The 20,190-nt window shown below is 38.1% G+C and overlaps 1 protein-coding gene across 1 annotated transcript in view; it reads left to right on the top strand.

The window, feature by feature from the left end:
* LOC142351100 (DNA-directed RNA polymerase II subunit RPB1-like) overlaps window positions 1-19,488 on the top strand; it is a 43,633-nt gene extending 24,145 nt beyond the window's left edge. The window contains 17 exon segments of the mRNA XM_075403188.1: window positions 73-324; window positions 3,350-3,553; window positions 3,795-4,049; window positions 4,369-4,489; window positions 7,253-7,344; window positions 7,789-8,055; window positions 8,442-8,608; window positions 8,945-9,234; window positions 9,755-9,931; window positions 10,341-10,660; window positions 10,925-11,164; window positions 11,754-11,858; window positions 12,308-12,490; window positions 12,981-13,184; window positions 16,568-16,730; window positions 17,023-17,308; window positions 17,603-19,488. Coding sequence (XP_075259303.1) covers window positions 73-324; window positions 3,350-3,553; window positions 3,795-4,049; window positions 4,369-4,489; window positions 7,253-7,344; window positions 7,789-8,055; window positions 8,442-8,608; window positions 8,945-9,234; window positions 9,755-9,931; window positions 10,341-10,660; window positions 10,925-11,164; window positions 11,754-11,858; window positions 12,308-12,490; window positions 12,981-13,184; window positions 16,568-16,730; window positions 17,023-17,308; window positions 17,603-19,133 — 4,857 coding nt within the window. The 3' untranslated portion in view covers window positions 19,134-19,488.
* The last annotated feature ends 702 nt before the right edge of the window (window positions 19,489-20,190 follow it).

The following is a 20,190-nucleotide window of genomic DNA, read 5'->3' as shown; positions in this document are numbered from 1 at the left end:
CCTGGCTTTTTGAGTTTTCTATAGAATCTCTTGACTATTCTAAATTGACGTCCATTCGATTTCTTTTCCTAGGTTTTGCCCTGGTCGACGTTTCGTATGAACTTGAGTGTGACAACCCCATACAACGCTGATTTCGATGGGGACGAAATGAACTTGCACGTTCCCCAATCAGTGGAAACAAAAGCGGAGATCTCTCAACTGTGTAAAGTGGAGAGGATGATCATCACTCCACAATCAAACAGACCTGTCATGGGAATCGTGCAGGATTCACTCACTTCTGTGAGGAAAATGACGAAACGTGACGTGTTTTTGGAGAAGTATCAGGTTTGGGTCAAATTTTCTTCTATTATATTAAATTTAAGTCGCTCTTGAGGAAAATAGTTAAGAGCTGCTATGCTTGCATGGTTAAGGGGACAGAATGCGGAGCAATTTAGCTGTCGTAAACTGTAAAATTTTTGCACAGAAATGCATGTCGAGCTGCATTTTTTAGAAGATTTTTTTTCCGGGACTTGAAAGTTTGAGAACAATATTGACCGTAATCTGGCTTTTGCTGATCCTAAGCTAAGCTACCGAATCGTTGGTTATTGTTGATTGTTTGTTATTATGATCGCTGTATGAAATGTTCAAAATGGCTATATTCTACGTTGACGTTTTCAACATCTTTACAAAGCTGATTTGTGTTTATAGCTGCAAAGCTGTAAGCTGAGCGTAGCTATATTGCGGTGCTCTTGGTTTTTTTAGGACTCGAAGAGGAGTATTGGTTTTCTCTCGATTTTTTTTACAGGAAGTAGATTTGTTCACGCCGCATTTTGACCTAAAAGCGAAAGTGAGAAAAGCCGTCTTGGTGAACAGATTTTCGCTAAGCGAGAGAAATTTTTTGATCATGCGCTGCGTTAGTGAATGACTTTTTGACTTTGAAAAGTAGTTTTTCACTGATTTGCACATATAGATAACCGTTTTTAGCGGTTTTTTCGTCAAGTTGCCCAATTTTTTTGCTTTTAATTTGGTTCCTTGTAGAAATAAATTTTATTCGTTACTACATTGAAATGTCAACCTCGGAAATTGATGCCACAGTATTTTGCAGAGCCTGAAAATGCGTTTCAAGTTGAAAATTGGCACATAATTCTCGATTTTTTAGTTAATTTTTGGCTTTTTTTCTTTTAATTTCTTCTTTTTTGGATCTTTTAACCGTCTTTTTGTCAAACAGCAGTTAATATGACAGTTTCTTTTTGATAATTCTTATACTCAACGCCTCTTTCTACCTCGATGTAATTTTGTTCCATAAAATTGTACAAATGCTAATCCGATTTTGGTAGTTTTTCCGATTTTTGCCAGATTTTCGTTTGTATTTTGGTTGTAATTGTTACTAGAAATAGTATTTTTGTGCAACATGAGGGACTTTAATTTCGTTCCAATAAAAATTTAGCATTTTTTGGCGTTAAGTTTTGAGAAAACAGTTAAAACTTTTTCATAAATACAGTCTTAACTTTAAAGTTCTTTGACCATTTTTTTGCAAAATGTTTCAATGTTTTTTATTTATGAATTCTGCTTTTTCCTGTTTTTTGGTCTCTTAAGGAGAATAGATCTTTGTGTCGGATGACTAGTTATCTTTTCTCTGTCTTGAATGCTGAACAATGAAATGTATTCGTTTTTCTTGAATTTTTTAAATTGATTTTTAACTTTCAAAAATCAAGTCTTTTTGTTACGGTGTTCCTTACATTGTGCCCATATTCTTCACATTCTAGTTAGTTTTATTCTAGCTTTGTCCTGGCACCTAAATTTATTTTCGGTATATTGATTTTTTCGGCTGTAAAAAATGAACGATTTCAGCTTTTTCTTAGATTTTCGTCGTTTCTTTGGTGTGCAATTGTTTTCATTCAAGAAAAGGCAGTACTGAGAGTTTGATAGCAAGCTTCTTCCAATTTTTCTACTTATGACTATTTACTCTAGCTTTCTTCTGGCTTCGTATTAGTTTGAACGATTTTTTGCCTTTGAATTTTCTGCTGCTTTTTTTTTTTGAAAAGATTTAACTTAGTTTTGAAGATTATTATCTGCCGTTTGCTTTCGCGATCTGTTTCAGACTAGAATCATGAATTATTTGAGGGCTATTGATAACCTTGCCAGCTTTTTCAGACTATCAGGTTTTTGAACACCTTAATTATTTTGGATTTTTCAACGTTACCAAACGTTTTCAATAATATAAAATTTTGCTGCATTTTGTTTCTCTTGTTGACAGTGGTTTAAGTTTCACCAATTTTTAGAGCAGACCTGGAGAGGTAGTGAGTTAATGGTTTTATACAAAAGGTAGTGGCTTCCGCTGCAATTACGGTTTTGTTAGCGAAGCAGTTTTGACGCTTCGAGTTGCTTCCGGAATTCTTCCGGCTATGTTTTTTTTGTTTCGTCGTCTGACGCTCTTTTTTCGTTTTACATTTGTTCACACAGCAAAGCTGAAAAAGTCAAATTTTCTGAATGACTTATTCCATTAACTAATGGCATTTGCGCGCGTGACGTCATTTCTCACTCGCTAAAGCGAAAGTTTTTGGGTTATTTGCGTGATAAGATTTTGATCATACGTGACTTACCTCACTCAATAAAATGACTTTGCACTTTAAAACTTAAGTTTAATTTGAATTTGTTTAAGGTCAAAGGAAATCATATGTGCAGTAAAGGTCCCTAATAGGAGGCTTCCGTGGAATGAATTTTAACAAGCTTTATTAATTTATCGCTGAATGTTTTTTAGCCGAGTTTTTTGAGCGGCGTCGATTTTTTTTTTTCAATTTAGATCTGTATCTGTTTCTATCTATATTATATGGCGCGCAGGTCTATTCTTTCCTAGCTATTCCGGCTATGTTAATAAACATTCTTAATGTTTTGTACAAACACGGTTTTGAACCGCTTTTTTTGTAAACGATTAATTTGGATCGTTGAATTTTGAACTCGGCTCCGACTATTTTCTGCTAGACAACAGTTTGCTACGAACAATAAGATATTAGCTGTGTATCCTGTTTAAAGTCACCTTTCATTTAGTCTTCGAAATATCAAATTTTTATTAGGAAAACTAACAATTTGATGAGCAACGAGAAACAACATGGCTATCCACTTCAAAAATGTGAACACACGCTTTGATACAACATTTCTGTAATATATTGATAAGATTTTTAATTTGAAATGGCAGTATGTACGAACTTGCAAGATCTTTGCTTATGTTTCAAGAAATAGGGATTTCATGAATTCTTGCAAAAATATAAGATTTGTGCTGAGTTATCCTCTCGTGTCTTGACAAGAATATTGAGAACTTAGAAATGTATGCAAAATTTTTTAACTGAGCAATATAAACCACTCGTTGTAGGTTATGAACCTTCTAATGTGGATTAGTAGCTGGGATGGAAAACTTCCCCCTCCCGCTATCTACAAGCCACGACCTCTATGGACTGGGAAGCAGCTCTTCTCCCTGGTAATTCCCGAGGGGGTTAACGTTATCAGGACTCATTCTACACATCCAGACAACGAAGACAGCGGGCCTTACAAGAATATCTCGCCCGGTGATACAAAGGTGCGTAATACTGTTTCGAAAAATTGGAAACAATTGCAAAAATATTTTAAAGATTATTCCAATGAATCTACAAGTTTTTAATCAACTTCCGTCAATCCTTTCACTCAGATTTTAGAGTATTTTCTGCCAAGCCTATCACTCTGTAAAATTGATCGAAAGATTTAGAAGATATCTGTCATTAGCGACACCTATTTTTCTTTTTTAATACTGAGCTTAAATGACTTGGGTAACTTCATTGCAGGTTCTAATCGAGAACGGAGAACTGATATCTGGAATCGTGTGCAAAAAGACCCTGGGTGCAAGTGCAGGCTCACTGGTACATATTGTGGCTCTGGAAAGTGGCCACATTGCAGTGCGTGACTTCCTGAGTAATGTCCAGAAACTGGTGAACAACTTCTTGTTGATCGAAGGTGCATCAATTGGAATTGGTGACTGTATCGCCGATTCCTCGACATACAATGAGATCCAGCAGACGATTAAGAAAGCCAAAGAAGAGGTAAGAGTAATGCGAAAGCCGGAAAACAATTCATGCACAATAAAGGATCTACATTTAATTTTTTTCAAGCAATTATTTCGTCACTCTTAGCTAGGTTATTTTGGCTCCCGTTTAAACGGTTACGCTCAGAACCCTCTCCGGTCCTTTGTTTGTGATCAGTACCTCCGAAATCAGTCGGCTATAATCCGTAATATTTTTTAGTTGACTACTTTTTTTATCATTACCGTTTCAAAGTAAGTGTTTATGCATTGCTAGGAACATCATATCGATGGTCTAGAAAATTTGTAACTGGCTAACGGGACTTAAATGTGTGTCAAAGGTGATAAACATCATTGAGTTGGCCCACAATGACGAACTGGAACCCACACCTGGAAATACTTTGAGACAGACTTTTGAGAACAAAGTCAACAGAGTGCTGAATGACGCTCGTGACAAAACAGGTCTGTAGAAACTTTACAACTGTTTACTAGAGCAAGGTTTTATAAACACACTGCTCATCAAAACATCTCGTTAAATGGTCAGATTTTTTGTGACAAACAAAAAATATTCACAATTAAAATGTTTGCATGATGAAGTTATTGATGCCACACTTGGGTTCTCTAATAATAATTTACGGCAATAATTGTTTAAGATTTCCTTAGCTTTATGGCATTTATGATCTTTATTATAGCCGCCTCAGCTTCTGAGCCGGCTATTATAGCGCTCCTATTTTTTGCAATTCAAAGAATTTGAATTGTATTGGGGTCCGTTTTAGGTCTAGTTTTTGTTTAGTCAATGAAAATTCTTTGAATTGTACGTCGGGACTTGTCCTGCTATGTTTTTTACTTCGCTTTTACCTTAATAAATTGTGATTTTGGAGTTGTGATTTTGGTCACGCCGAAACAGAAAATGGAGCTAAAAAGCGAGTGGTTTTGGGGCGTGAAATTTTTTCGCTCTAATTTTAAAGTAGAGTGAGAAAACGGGGTTTGAACAAAAATTCACTTTCTCGCTAGTGGTTTTTGTTCACATGCGGCAATTTTAGTGTGATTTTTACTGTTTTCTCGATCTTTGGATCGGATTCTTTTTCTAAATGGTCTTTGCAATCCCTTCATAGTTCATTCTAGGCCTAGTTCTTTGTTTGAACCAAATTTCCATTTCTCGCTAGTCGTTTTTTGTTTGCATGGGGCATTTTGACATTGATTTTCTGTTTTTATTTTTCTTATCTGATTTTTTTTCGAATTGATTTTACCAATCACTCATAGTCCGTTCTAGGTCTAGTTTTTGTTTAGTTAATGAAAATTCTTTGAGTTGTACATCAGGACTTGTCCTGCTATGTTTTTTACTTCGCTTTTACCTTAATAAATTTACCTTCGAATAAAATTTTTTCGCTTTACCTTAATTCACAGCTTGTTCAACATCTTGCGTGAAAACTTTTTGACTTCTCTAAGCGAGTTTCACTCTCCTATCATTCTTCTAAAAGCGTTTTTAGGCAGCAATTGTTCAGAAAATCAATTTAAAATGAACAGAGTCAGTATCAAAAAACGAAATCAGAAATAGAAACGGGATAAACCCATAAAGCTTGATTTTAGATGCCAGTTACTCGAACTTTGTTCTTAGTTACCATCTTTAATGCTTATTGGTATTGATACTAGCCCTTGTGGCGTCTCACTCCGAAACGAGATGTTCAGCTCCAACATGACATCAAAATAGTTCGCACTTGTTTGTGCAAATTGTTTGTGTACAAAAGTCTTTTTGTTTTCATTCGTTTTTTCTCTTCTTTCAATCCCAATCGTGTTTATGGGAATCAATGGTGAATATTTTCCGGCAATCTGTCGGGTATGTTTGGGAATCTGGTAGTATTGTTCATTCATTACAATTTTGTGATATTATTGTAGCTCCTTTGAATAATTAATTTTCCAAATCTTTCGATCGATTTTTTGTGCCAAAGAAGAATTACTTTGATAGTTAATTAAAGACAAGGATGCTCATAAATGTGCGATTGCACATGATGTTCCGACCCCGATCAACCACGTTTTTTAGTTAACTGTCCACCAAATGGGAAACAGAAAACTTTCAAAAAGCCGAAGTTTTTTCGAAAGTAATTGGTCTATCCATTAAAAAATCGCTTTAATCTCAAAACACTATACAAATAAACAAAAACACAGAGACAGGGGGCCGATTACACCTGCCATTAAGGAGAGTATGAGACAAGACAAGCAACAAAATCAAATAAAACCAACAAGCTTTACTTACAACCGAAAATCATTGTCTATTTAAAAAAAATAATGAAAGTCAAAATAGCATCAGATAAAAACTTAACTAAACCAAATGACTTGCATTTCATCAGAAAAGAAATGGGACTTGTCTTCATTGTGAATAATTAATAAGTAGGCATAAAACAAAAACAGCAATCTTAGAAAATAAGTTAACTTTTTTTGAAAACATTCAAATTCAAAGTAATGAAAGCCATTAGCTATCAACAGAAATTGTTCAATGACATCATTTTACCTTCTTATTATATCATTATGACCTTTAAAAATTCAGCATTTCATACGACCACAAAAAATGAGGTAAAAATCAAAAAGTCAGTTCATTTTTGCGAGAAAAAAGGTGTCGAAGCCTATAAAATCACAATCTTTTCACTAAAATTATTGAATATAATTAATTGCACCCTCTTTCAACGCCCGCTAATGTGTTATTGTGAGCCATTATTTCAATGATCGGACAACACAGCAAAGTGAACCACAAAAAAATGGAAATTGTAAAAAAAATTGCAAAGCTTATGAAAACTCTTAGTATCAACGCTAAAAAGAATTATTTAAATTTAAAAAAGCAAAGAAGGTGATGTTATAATTCATTTGAAAAAGAGGGCAACATGCCTCTTTGCTGCGACTACGCTAAAAGGCCAAATAAATAGGATTGAAAGTGGCAAATTAAAAAAAACGTATTTTAAAAAAGTTTTTTAAAACCTTAAGACATATTAACCGTGAAAAAATGGTAAATAGAATAACTTTTTACGCTGAGTAAGCCGATTGGACATGTTACTGAGACTAGGTCAAAAGGCTACAAACTATCAACGAACACAGGCAAAATTTCATGAACAATTTTACACAAACGGTGTTGAAGCCAAAAAACATGCTTTTCGCTGAATTTATCATGTTGAGGCTTCCAATGGGCGTGTATCGTGGTCTTAACTTATTTAAAGGGTTCGAGTTTTTTTCCAGGTGGCTGTGCGCAGAAAAGTTTGAGTGAGTTCAATAACTTCAAGTCCATGGTGGTGGCAGGAGCCAAGGGATCCAAAATTAACATTTCACAGGTAAGAGCAACAGATTCAAATAATAGCTGCAGGAAAACTCTGAGGCTTTCCTTTAGCTAAGGGTTTTCTAAAGGAAAGAAATGGGAGCCCGAAGAAAAGCTTCGATTTTTACTTTCTGGAATTTATTTTTGATTAGTAGGTTCGCTATCTATCGAGCCATAATTCATGATTTCTTGGTTATTGATGTCAAAAAAATAGTTGTCCTTGAAAAAAAGAAGAGCTTAGCATATGCAAGTTTCTAAATAAACTAAATAAAAAGGACTTGAAATTACCGGTGGAACAAACAAAGTGCTCACTTGGTTTTTCTTTTTAGTGGATCGTTCTCAATAACGATTGGTAGCTACGAACCACGAGGAAGAATGTTCTAACATAGTATTTTCATTTGTGGTGCGGTCAGTTGATATTTTCGTTAAATTTTTTATCATTTTTAAGCTTCTAATTTAGGTCATTGCTTGTGTGGGTCAGCAGAACGTAGAAGGTAAACGTATTCCATTTGGGCTGAGAAAGAGAACCCTACCACATTTCATCAAAGATGACTACGGTCCTGAGTCGAAGGGGTTCGTGGAGAATTCATACCTGGCTGGGTTGACTCCGAGTGAGTTCTATTTCCACGCAATGGGCGGACGAGAGGGTCTGATCGATACAGCCGTGAAAACTGCTGAAACTGGTTACATTCAGAGACGGTTGATCAAAGCTATGGAATCGCTAAAGGTGTGTTTGCATTGATTATGGGTTTCAACGCCGCGTATCTCTAAGTATTTATTATGTGCGCTGTATAACCATTATCTAAAATTTAAGCTAATTCAATGTAAATTAACTGTGTTGTTTTTTTCTGAACAACCCCAATTCCTGTGCCACCTTGTGTTCAGGCGATTTTGCTCTTAAATTCGACTTTGCTTGATTCACGCACAGAATTTGACTCTCTGGGATTCTTTCGAAAACGTGCCGTTGATGTAAGCTGGATATTAAGATTTATTGAGAATCCTGTACTAATCGCCATGTAATTTTTACGGTGGTCTTGAAATTAAATTGAAATGACCTGTGTAAATCTATGGAAGTTTTGCAATTCGCGACAGAATGCAGTTTTTGTTTACAAGGTGTGTTACGATGGAACTGTGAGAAACAGCAACAACAACCTGATTCAGTTCAGATATGGAGAGGATGGTTTGGCAGGCGAGATGGTCGAATTCCAGTCTCTCCAGTCGATCACGCTTTCAAGACCAAATTTGGAGAAGAGATTCAAGTTCGACTACAACAATGAGAGGTGCGCTAAACTTCTACTTAGTCTTGACATTATTCTATTAGAATGAGGGTGTTAATTCTTTGTTATTGATCTCAAATGAAATTGGAAGCTATGAAGAACTTTCTGGTCTTTATGTGCAATTTTTGACAAATGTGATTTTTTAAGCTTGAATTTTTAATTTAAGCGTGCTTTTAGTCCCCCGGATTTAGAATTTTAATCTTATAAATTCAAACAATTTTTATCTGAACCGAGAGTTATCAAGAGTTGTAGTTCAAACAGAAATTTTATCGTTCGGCTAAGTTTATTTTCTTGCAACATTTGCAAAGTTCGGCTAATAAACTTTTTTTGGCTGTCCAGGTCAATGAAGCGTGCTCTCAACGACACAGTTGTTCGTGACATCTCATCCAACGCCAGTTCTCAACAAGTACTTGACCAGGAGTACGATCAGATCAGTCAAGATTGGCGTCTCCTCCGCCAGATTTTTGAGAAGCCGACCAGCAAAGTGGTTCTGCCGTGCAACCTGTCCAGATTGGTCTGGAATGCTCAGAAGTTATTTCATGTCGACATGCGACAAGTTTCGGATCTAAGTCCGATCAAAGTGGTCCAGGATGTATCAAACTTGTGCAAAAGATTGGTCATTGTCAAAGGTTGGTACAGATTGTTTCTAAAATAAAGTTCAAAATCAAGTTGAAAGTCAAAAAAAGGCAGCTCAAAACAGACCGCTTTTGTAACAATGATACCGTGGACTGATCTAAGTATTATCATAAGTTCTTAAAATCAAATTGAATGACTGTGAATAGCTACCGCCCGTATGCCGGAGAATTTTTAGTGCAAAAACGGACGGAATGAATTTTTGAAAGAATTATAAATTAAGATAATCAAGAAGGCGAAGAAACCCAGAGTCAAATATAAAGCTGGCTAAAGAGATTTTTGTCGCTCGATTGAAAATAGAAAATCTTGTTTGTGAGCTAATCTAATGTTCCTCTGTGGTATTCTGGACGAGTTTGTTTAAGGTTTAGATTTTTTGGCGTTGTTTAAGAGGTCAGAAAAAGTAAAAGAAGTGAAGTGAAAGAATTAACATGCTCAAAATAACAGCTTTTTGAGTTCCCAGAACCATGAGAGAATATTAAAAAAAGATACTTAAGAACGATCTCTTATCTGTTTCAGGTGACGATCGGTTGAGTATTGAGGCACAAGCCAACGCAACTTTGTTGATGCAATGTCATTTGAGGTCTTTCCTCTCCAGTAACAAAGTGGCATTCCAGCACAAGCTGACATCGGAGGCTTTTGATTGGCTGATTGGAGAAATCGAAACCAGATTCAATCAGGCTATGGCTACTCCCGGTTCGTTATATTTTGTATCTTTTGGGTAAATGTCGTTGGGCGGCAAGTTCTTTGTCCTGTAGGACTAGGTACCTGGAAAAGGTTCCTAATAGCCTGTTTGCTGTTTGCGGCGGTTTTGGACTTTTTGTGAGCCGTGAATTATTGCCATTTCAATATATCTGAAGTTTTGTTTTGCGCGCTGAATCTCGGTAGTTTTGTTTCGGCTTCATGCAAAAATCTTTGATGCGAAACCCTCATGAATGCCCAATAAATAACCAATGGCCTGTTTAAATACGCAAAAAACCTGAATATCATCCGGAAGTAAACATATATTTTTTTGTTAGTCAGCGTTATCTCAAAGCAGGAAAAATAGCATGCAACCTGTTGATTGTCCTCAATATACAACAGCCAGATATGCTCATATTTGCAGGTGAGATGGTGGGGGCATTGGCTGCCCAGTCCCTGGGAGAACCCGCCACCCAGATGACCCTGAACACTTTCCATTTTGCGGGTGTGTCCGCCAAAAACGTAACCCTGGGTGTACCCCGTCTGAAAGAGATCATCAACGTCAGCAAGAAACCCAAAACGCCCTCCTTGACTGTGTATCTGCACGGAGCGCCAGCTAGGGACGCTGAGAAGTGCAAAGACGTGCTGTGTAGGTTGGAGTACACAACTCTGAAAAGAGTGACTGCTAATACGGCCATTTATTACGACCCGGAACCGGACAGTACTGTCATTGAGGAAGATCAGGTACTGTTGAGGTCCATTTCGTAATTAATTTTTTATCTTTGGTTTAAACAAGATTATCACGAACTAGAGTAAAATAAATTGCCTGTTCTCTTTCAAGTCTTTCCTCTTATGCGAGGTAGTTAATCAGCAGGTTTTATTAGTTTTGGGATATTTCAAGACCCGTTTATTGCGCTCTAAATTTCCAAATTTACAAATAAAAATGCAAACTGAAATCTGAAGCCGAATAAATTTGGTCTCTGGCTGTTATGATCCTTTTACCTCCAGGATTGGGTGTCAATTTATTACGAAATGCCTGGATTCGACCCAGACCGTCTGTCACCCTGGCTGCTTCGCATTGAACTGGACAGGAAGAAAATGACGGACAAAAAGATGACAATGGAACAGATTGCAGAGAAGATCAACTATGGCTTTGGAGATGACTTGAATTGTATCTTCAATGACGACAATGCTGATAAATTAGTGCTGCGAATCAGAATTGTCAACAACAGTGACACGAAATCTGAGGTAGGATTGTAGTATGAAAAAAAAAATCAATATTTTACTGAAACTATTCGTTACATACTTGCATGATCAAAGGTTGAAGGTTTTCTGATTTGTTTTATGAGACATTACCAAAAAGGCTTTGAAAAGAGTGATACACGATTTAAAGCAGGTTTTCAAAATGCTCATTGTTGACTTGGTTCTTAAACTGTCTATGTGATCTGAAGAATTGCTAAACCGCATTGACCCGATTCAATGCTATATTCACATCAGGCTTCAATGAAATTGACGGTTTCGGAGAAAACCGAAGGAAAAATACCCCAACGGAAATAAAAGACCACTTGACGGCGAAACAGCGCCATGGGCGTTGATATGAAACTATCACAACCAAAGAAATTATCCCGAACGAAATTCACTGTTAGCATGGAGGTTTTTTTCCGTGAGGATTAGTTCTTGTTGCAATCATTTTGGGGGTTATTTTCCCTGCGGGTTCATTTCATAGACCGGAAATTAAACTAAGCAGTTGTAAAAAAAGTCCAACAATGCGAAGTATTCAAAGTTGTTGAATTCGTTTATGAATGTTTTTTTTTCACGTGTAAGATAATTGTTTCAGCAAGAGGAGCAGATTGACAAGATGGAGGATGACACATTCTTGAGGTGTATAGAGTCTAAACTCTTAACTGACATGACACTGCAGGGCATTGAGGCCATCTCAAAGGTCAGAAAATGACACTAATAGGCAATGAATATTCGCCTGAATTCTGTTTTTGATTCTTTTGAAGAGTAACACGATGCTCAAGATGCTCAATAATGGTAAAAAAAATTGAAAAACTTCAAAAAAACTTTGAAAGCCAATTGTACTGGAAGCTATGATAAGACAAAATTACCCAATTGAGACCTCTAATTGACAAGAAGAGACGTGTGATGATAGTTTTTCTAAGTGACCTGTGCCTAGTTTAGTAACAGGAATGAATCTAATGATACTTTGGAGTATAATTTTAAATTATGGTGCGCTGTTCATCACAAGTTCAAGGTGATTTTTATTGTATTCGTTGACGTATTTGTCCTGGTCAAGTTTATGTTGACCAATACACAAAAAAGTATGGCGATTTACTACGGGCTCTTATCTGTTAATGCGATACTGTTGTCTATACTGTTGTCTTTCAGGTGTACATGCACTTGCCGACCACAGATGACAAGAAGCGAACTGTGATCACAGAGAATGGGGAGATCAAGAGTGTTCAGGAGTGGATGCTGGAGACAGACGGAGTTGCTCTCCTCAAAGTTTTGAGTGACAGGGATGTTGACCCGTCAAGATCCACTTCTAACGACATTTGCGAGATATTCTCGGTTAGTTAATCCATTCTTTCGTCATATTAGTGTTCTTTGGTTTCTATGAATGGCAAAATATGAAATGTTTTTACTGTATAAATTAAATATGAAAATTAAGTCGGTGAGGACCAATCTCGCTCTACATACAGCGCTTTACCATATATTGATTATTGGCTTATAATTAACATTAGTTACTGTTGTTCTGAGTGTTAGTCTACGGGCGTCAATTTATTCACCAGGCTATAGTAATAAGTCATAGTTGAAGTCATAGTAATAAGTCATAGTTGAAGTCATAGTGAAATTTCAAGATGTCGTTCACATTTTCGCGCCCATATTTTCTTGACAAAACTTTTGAAGATACGTTTGAATAGAGTCTTCGAATTATGCACTGCAAAACTGATAGTTAGGCTAGAGCTACAAAATTATAACCGCTATTTGAAACTAGTAATTTGTGTAAATTGTATAAATGACGTTTTAGATTAGCTGCAGCAGCTTGGTGTTTTTTCAGGTACTAGGAGTGGAGGCGGTGAGGAAGTCGATTGAGAAGGAAATGTTCCACGTCATTTCATTCGATGGCTCTTATGTCAACCACAGACACTTGGCTCTCTTGTGTGATATCATGACCCAAAGAGGTCACTTGATGGCCATCACTAGACATGGAATTAACAGACAGGATGTGGGTGCCCTCATGCGCTGCTCCTTCGAAGAGACGGTTAGTTGAGTTATATAGCAATGACGAGTTTTGCTGTGTTGAAAGAGTATTGTTAATTATAGCTTCGAAGCTCTAAGCTGAGCGTAGATATATTGCGGTGATCGTGCTTTTTAATACCCGAAGAGGAGCTATGATGATAGTAGGTTTTCAAAGTCGATTAAGTGTCAGTTAAAAGGCAGGTAAATGTCAACGCCGCACGCAAAAAAAAGTTTTTAGGTCAATTTAGTGAACAAAATTCAGACGCAAAGACGTAATTAATTGCTCTTAAACGAAGAGTGTAGCAATTATATTAGTAATGTGGTCTTTTTATGCAATTTTTTGCTTGACTGATTTTTCGTGTGACCCATATCACTTTTCGTCCTAAAAAGCGGGATCAACAGGTAGCGCCCAGAGGTATTTAAAAGGCCGAGAAGCTCTCTTAGAGCCTTACGCCTTATTATTGTAAGTATGTGATTGACCGAATCTTTTTGAAGACAATTTCATGGTGTGAAGGGCGGTTCAGTCCCCCCCCCCACTCCCATCTCCAACACTCATCATGTTCATCCTCCTCTAGCTGGCGGTTTGAAACTCCCTCGTCCAGACCTACCACAAAAATTATAGTCTTCGGGAGTGTTTTAGTTGAAGTTCGTTTTTCTGGTGGTTTTGACAACTTTTTAAATTGGTATTAGTTTTGATTTGGTTTTGTAAAAAAAAGAGCGTACTAATGGAAGTCACAGTTCTTTCTATTCTTGATGATTTTGTTTCCGCTTATTTGTTATGATTTTGTACTTTTCGGAATAGGTTCTCTTATTCAATTGTTTAAACTTCAGTGGGCCTTGTTAGTAGTTGAATGTTATATAGGGTAGTTTTTAGTGAAATAAATTAACAATTTTGCAATTTTTTCATGGTTTTCCTTTTGCCTTTTAAAATTGTAGTTTAGTGTGTGTCTTAAGGGTGTTGGGTGGTCGCTGACCAAATAGAAATACAATTAAAAGTTCTTTTCAGACCAATAGTTGTGACGTTGGGTTGTATCATTTTATAGACAATTCGTTTTCTCAGTTTTCTTTATGTAACGTTTATACTGTTTTGTCTTACAGGTGTTAATTGCTTAGGGAACTAGAACTGACTGTATCATATGGCCTACTGCATACGGTTGTTTTGGAGTCGCAATCTTTTCATGGGCAATTTTCACGAAAATGTTATCAGATCTGCTTTTCTCGTGTTCTTTTTTCTCTGCATTTTTGCTTTATGAAGAATAGTTTAATTAAATATCCAGTATAGTAATTAGTCGGCTAGGGTCTGATTGAATTTGTGCAGAGCGACAAAGCAAAAGTTTTTTAGGCGAGAAATTTTTTTCACTCTAATTTTAAAGTAGAGGAAGGAAAGTTTGAACAAAGGTTCGATTTCTCGCTAGTGGATTTTTGATCATACGCGGCATTTTTATATTGGCTGTTACTGTTGTTTTTCTTCATTTTTATCCGATTTTTTAGTCCATTCTAGGTCTAATTTTTTGTTCAGTCAATGAAATCGCTGTGAATTGCAGGTCTGGGAATTGCATGTCGCTCTCCAGCTGCTTTTATGTGCGTGAAAGGGATCGTTGTTACGATCACTAGCAATGAATTTTTTATCTCTGTTGCGTAATAAGTTTTTGATCATTAATGAATTATGTTACTCTCTGACTTTTAACACTGGTCAATAGAGGACGTATATATAACGAAGGCTCTAAGTTGTAAAGTGTGCGCATGTAATGCAGTAAACACTATAATGTTTATTCAAGAATAACTTTTGAGAAAAACTTCTAAATATTCTGGATGGGTTTTATTGTGGATTACGTCGGTCGGATCCAACACAGTTCTATGTTTGTTTCTATGGGTATTCTACGGACGGAAAGTTTATTTTGCATCTATTTCGGCAGGCTGCCGACTACGTTCTATTTATAGCATACCTGTTATATATTATTGTTCATTTTTTCCCTGAAGTTTAGTTGCCTCAATAAAACCTGCAGTTAATCTTTTGTAGAAAACGGAATAGTTTTTTGTAGCGTAAGCAGTTCTTACAAAGAATCTGAAACTTTTTGGAAAGAATTTTGGTCATTCCCGGACACTTTTTTGTGACGAACACGTTATTTTTTCAAGAAAAGTTTTAGGGTTATTTTCGGCGTTAGTTTAAAAGGTGTAAAATAATAATAATAATAATTGAATTCGTCTTGAACAATTAAAATTACAAAGATCAACATTGATAGGCGTATATACATGGTCAAGACTGGACTAGCTGGAAAGCCTGCTGGAGGCTTGTTGAAGGCAGCCAAAGAGCATTTAATTCAAATGCCATTAGCGCGAAAATTATTCACTGTTATGAAAATTAACATGAAAACTGAACAAAATATGAAACATCATGGGGGTGAAGTTGAACAGAAAATTGAAAAGACAAAAAAAGCGATTTAAACTAAAATAATTTCTATTTAAACATGCATTCCAGGACAGGCTCAGGCCCGTGAGAGATACCTCTCAGCGCAAATGAGGATGAGTAGTCTAAGTACAGTTCTTGAATGATAAGAGTGACTTTCGAGTGCTCATTGAAGGCCCTACAACAGTGAAGCTGGAGTGAAATATGGGTGAGGCTGGAATACATAGGCACCAATAATCTTGACGTCAACCGTTGTGAATCCAAAGTTTTTAATCCAGGTGTTTGAAGCATCTTGGCCGATTTGAAATTTTGCTGAAGCTGAAAGAAATCTTAGCTGAAAATTGATAGAAGTCTAAACAAAAGTTCGAAAGCAAATTTGGCAACATATTTCTTAACAAAGACTACTTGGACTCTGTAAATGATTCAGTGAATAATTTGGGCTTTGTTATGATGCCTTTAAAAAATGCTTTCTGCATAATTAGACTAGTAATGTAATTTAATTGCTCTTGAACGAAGTTCATAGCAATTATTGTAAACGTGTGTGTCTTTTTTATGCAAAATTTAATTTTCGCTTGACAATTTTGACTTTTCGAGTGACTTTTACGCCTTTGACTTTTTGCGTTTCTCGTGATCTAAAATTTTCTCTCAATTACAATTTCAAGCAGCTGAATTCAATTGGCGGCAATTTAATACTAAAAGTCAAATGAAAAGTGCGCCGAAACTGGTGCCATTTTGTACTTTAAATCTTAATAGTGGTATATGTTAACCTCTAATGTGGTTATTGGAAGCCCACTATTGAACTTCCTAGTCCTATTTAAGCTCCCCCCTCAACCCCCCCCCCCCCCCGACTGAAGCAGGCTGCAATTGATTAGATCTCCCACTAGTCGTTCGAGAGCAATTCTTCCGACGTTTAGTCGGTTATGTTTCTTTTTACCCAGTACAAAGAATGCCGAATGAATTTAGAGTGGTTATTTGAAGGTGGATATTTTGGTTTTAAGGTGGATGTGTTGATGGATGCGGCAGCTCATTGCGAAGTGGATTTGGTGAGAGGTGTGAGTGAGAATGTCATGTTGGGACAGTTGGCTCCGATCGGAACTGGGTCGTTCGATCTCATCCTGGACCCAGAACAGTGTAAACAGGGCATGGAGATACCAATGATTGGTCAGTATTCATATCTCTCATAATTCATCGCTTATATTCAAGAAAAAGGCGGCGTTGTTTTTATCACGCAACGTTAGTTTAACATTTCTAAAAAATCGTTTGACATTATTGTTCAAATTCTGGTTTAGAAAGACGTGCAACAAGATTAATTAAGGTTCAGTTTTTCCCTGGCCTGAGATTATAATAATAGATACGATTACTTGACAAATTTTGAAGAAGAAGAAACATCCATAATCTAATTTTCGTAACTATATTCCAAGATTTTGCCAGTTAGTTTGTCTCGGTATTGTAGGAGGTATGGGTTCTCACTTCTCCGGAATGTTGGCTGGATCCCCCAGCAGTGCCATGACACCCTGGGCAGCTGGTGGCACCCCAATGTACGATCCAAACACAGGAGCCCCATTTTCGCCCGCATTTGGAAGTGGCATGACGCCGGGAGCCGCCGGGTTTTCGCCCTCTGCGGCATCGGAGTTCAGCGGGTTCAGCCCTGGTTACAGTCCCTTCTCTCCAGGAGCTGCGTCTCCTGCTTCGCCCGGAAGTCCGTACATCCCATCACCAGGCGATTCACCCTCATATAGGTTGGAATTTAATTTTTGTACAAGCTTTATTGGTTGCCCAGGCTCAATTTAAAAGCAACAGATTTTATCAGTATTTTTTATCGGGACGAAATAAGAAAGTGTTATTCTTACAACCTAGGGTGATGAATTTACTGAAGTCTCTAAAATCTAAATTTTTAGAATTTGATTTAATGCAATGCAGAACTTAACTATAAGTTAATGAATAGGCAAATTATTTTTCTCTTAGCTGTGTGACGATAACCTACCTATACTTATATTAGCACTATTCGCTGATTTTAAAAGTGTCCCTTTCAGCCCAACCAGTCCATCCGTGCCTCACATGTCTCCGATGTCACCAAGCAGTCCTGGATTCCCAGGAGGATCGTCACCCGGATACTCCCCGACCTCCCCAAAATATTCACCGACAAGCCCAGGATATGCGGGTAGCCCTAGCTACTCTCCAACCAGTCCTGGTTACTCTCCCCAGAGTCCTGGGTATTCGCCCACGAGTCCGGGATACAGTCCAACATCTCCAAGTTATTCACCGACATCGCCGAACTACAGTCCTACGTCTCCAAATTACAGCCCGACATCCCCCAATTACAGTCCAACTTCGCCCGGGTATAGCCCGACCAGTCCCAGCTACTCTCCTACAAGCCCTGGGTATTCTCCAAGCAGTGCCCGCTACTCACCTACGTCACCCAATTACTCCCCCAGCAACACTGGTTACTCCCCAACGTCGCCTAAGTACTCCCCAACATCACCGAACTATTCGCCGTCTCCCAGCTACAGTCCAACGAGCCCTTCCTACTCGCCGACATCACCCGGCTTTGCTCATAAGTCGCCAGCTTATTCGCCCACATCACCAAACTATTCCCCCTCGAGTCCCAGCTATTCCCCAACGTCACCTTCATACGCGGCGATGTCACCGTCCTATTCTCCAACTTCACCATCGTACTCACCAACTTCCCCATCTTACTCGCCTTCGAGTCCCAGTTACAGCCCGACAACCCCTAAATATTCCCCGACATCTCCAAGTTACTCGCCCACCTCCCCCAGTTACAGTCCGACGTCACCGACGTACAGCCCGAGAGCGGACGGAAACACAGGCGGAAGCAGCGGAAGTAACTATTCCCCATCAAGTCCTCGATACTCGCCGACTTCTCCAAATTATTCCCCAACGAGTCCGAAGTACTCGCCCTCAAGCCCAGCTTACAGCCCGAAGTCCCCGGCAGCTGCTGGCTATTCCCCGACTACGCCCAACTATTCGCCATCAACACCGGCGTATTCTCCCTCGACTCCCGATTATTCGCCGAAATCCCCGACGTACTCACCTGCATCGCCTAAATACTCACCGACAACGCCGAAGTACAGTCCAAGCACACCTAAATATTCACCGACCAGTCCGCGTTACTCGCCCGCAAGTCCAGTTGCTATTTCGCCCCAGTCACCGGCATATGCGCAGGCTCCAGGAGGTCCAGGCTCCTCGGGATCGTCAAGAAACGTACAACGGTACTCGCCGACCAGTCCGCAGTATTCACCACAATCGCCAGTCGGCCCCGAGCAGACATCAGGAAGTAGTCAACACTACTCACCATCAACTCCGGCATATTCACCCGTTTCGCCCAGACACTCACCCGAGAGTCCTCGCTACTCCCCGGACTCGCCTGACTACTCCCCGGCTTCTCCCACTGGACCGGGTGCTTATGATAGTCCACTTGATCAACCGATCTACGGCAATCAAAATGTACGGGCGCCGACTAATCAAGGAGGTGCAGCGCCTCGATACAGTCCAAGTGATCCGCAGTACAGTCCGACAAACCCTCAAGGTCCCGGTCGCAACTAAACGAAAGAGAAATTGACCTGATGTATAGAAACGTATCTGAGTTCGTCTTGCGGAATGACGTATGACGTGTTGAACTTTCAAAAATTTAGTTGACGTTCAGTTTTGCTTGGCTGTGAAAACGGACATAAGTAAAATGAATTAAAATTGAGCAGCTATTCTTGGTTGATAAAATTTATCAGATATTGAAAACTGAAAAAAAGACGTAAAAATTTATGTATTTGTGATGATGTTGAACTAACTATTAGAATACCTCTGAGTGATTATCTCTATTGTTTATCAGGTAATCGTTGTAATCACTCAAAAATTGGTTGATGTGTTAAAACTTTTGTGTTTAATTTATGCTTTGCTCAAACAACTTTTTGCCATTGGACGAAACACAATTAAAATCACATCTAAATGTGCCTTAGCTTACAACTGAAACCCTTTTATTGGGGTTATTAATAGCCGCCGTCAGCCTCTCAACGGCTATTATTTAGGCTCTCTCCTTTTTATTGCAATTCTTTTATTGCAAATTTGAATTGTGTTAGCGCGCTTTCTTTCAGATTCTTCCCACCGTGTGCGCCCCAATTTAGATTAAAGATTTTAGTCGTCCTGAAACAAGAAGTACCACGAGTGGGTTTGCTGCGTACAATTTTTCGCTTCATTTTTTGGAGTAAAGTCAGAAAACAGTGTTTGATTAAAAATTCGCTCTCTTGATGTTGACTTTTTGTTCACGTGCAGCATTTTGACTTCCGTTTTTACTGTTGTTTGGAGGGTTGGATCGGTTTTATTTGTATTTTTTTTCTGTATCAATTTCAAGGCATTGCTAGGTCGAGTTTTTGTTTAGTCAATAAAAACTTTTTGAATTGTAGCACAGGAATTACCCCGCTTTGTTTTCTAAAAGAATTTGAATTGTATTGGTGCGCTGACTTAAGATGTGTTTACACTTCTTTCGATCTTTTGCTGTTAATGAGAAGTCAAATTGAAGTTGTGATTTTAGTCACGCTGGAAAAGTAAGAGGGGCGAAAATCGAGTAGTTTTGAACTCATGACTTTCCAACTTTTTAAAGTGAAAACAG

Source organism: Convolutriloba macropyga, chromosome 12 (genome assembly GCF_964194025.1).
Source record: "Convolutriloba macropyga chromosome 12, txConMacr16.3, whole genome shotgun sequence".
Lineage (NCBI taxonomy): Eukaryota > Metazoa > Xenacoelomorpha > Acoela > Convolutidae > Convolutriloba > Convolutriloba macropyga.
The sequence above is the reverse complement of the archived record's forward strand: the minus strand, read 5'-3'. Positions and strand labels throughout refer to the sequence as shown.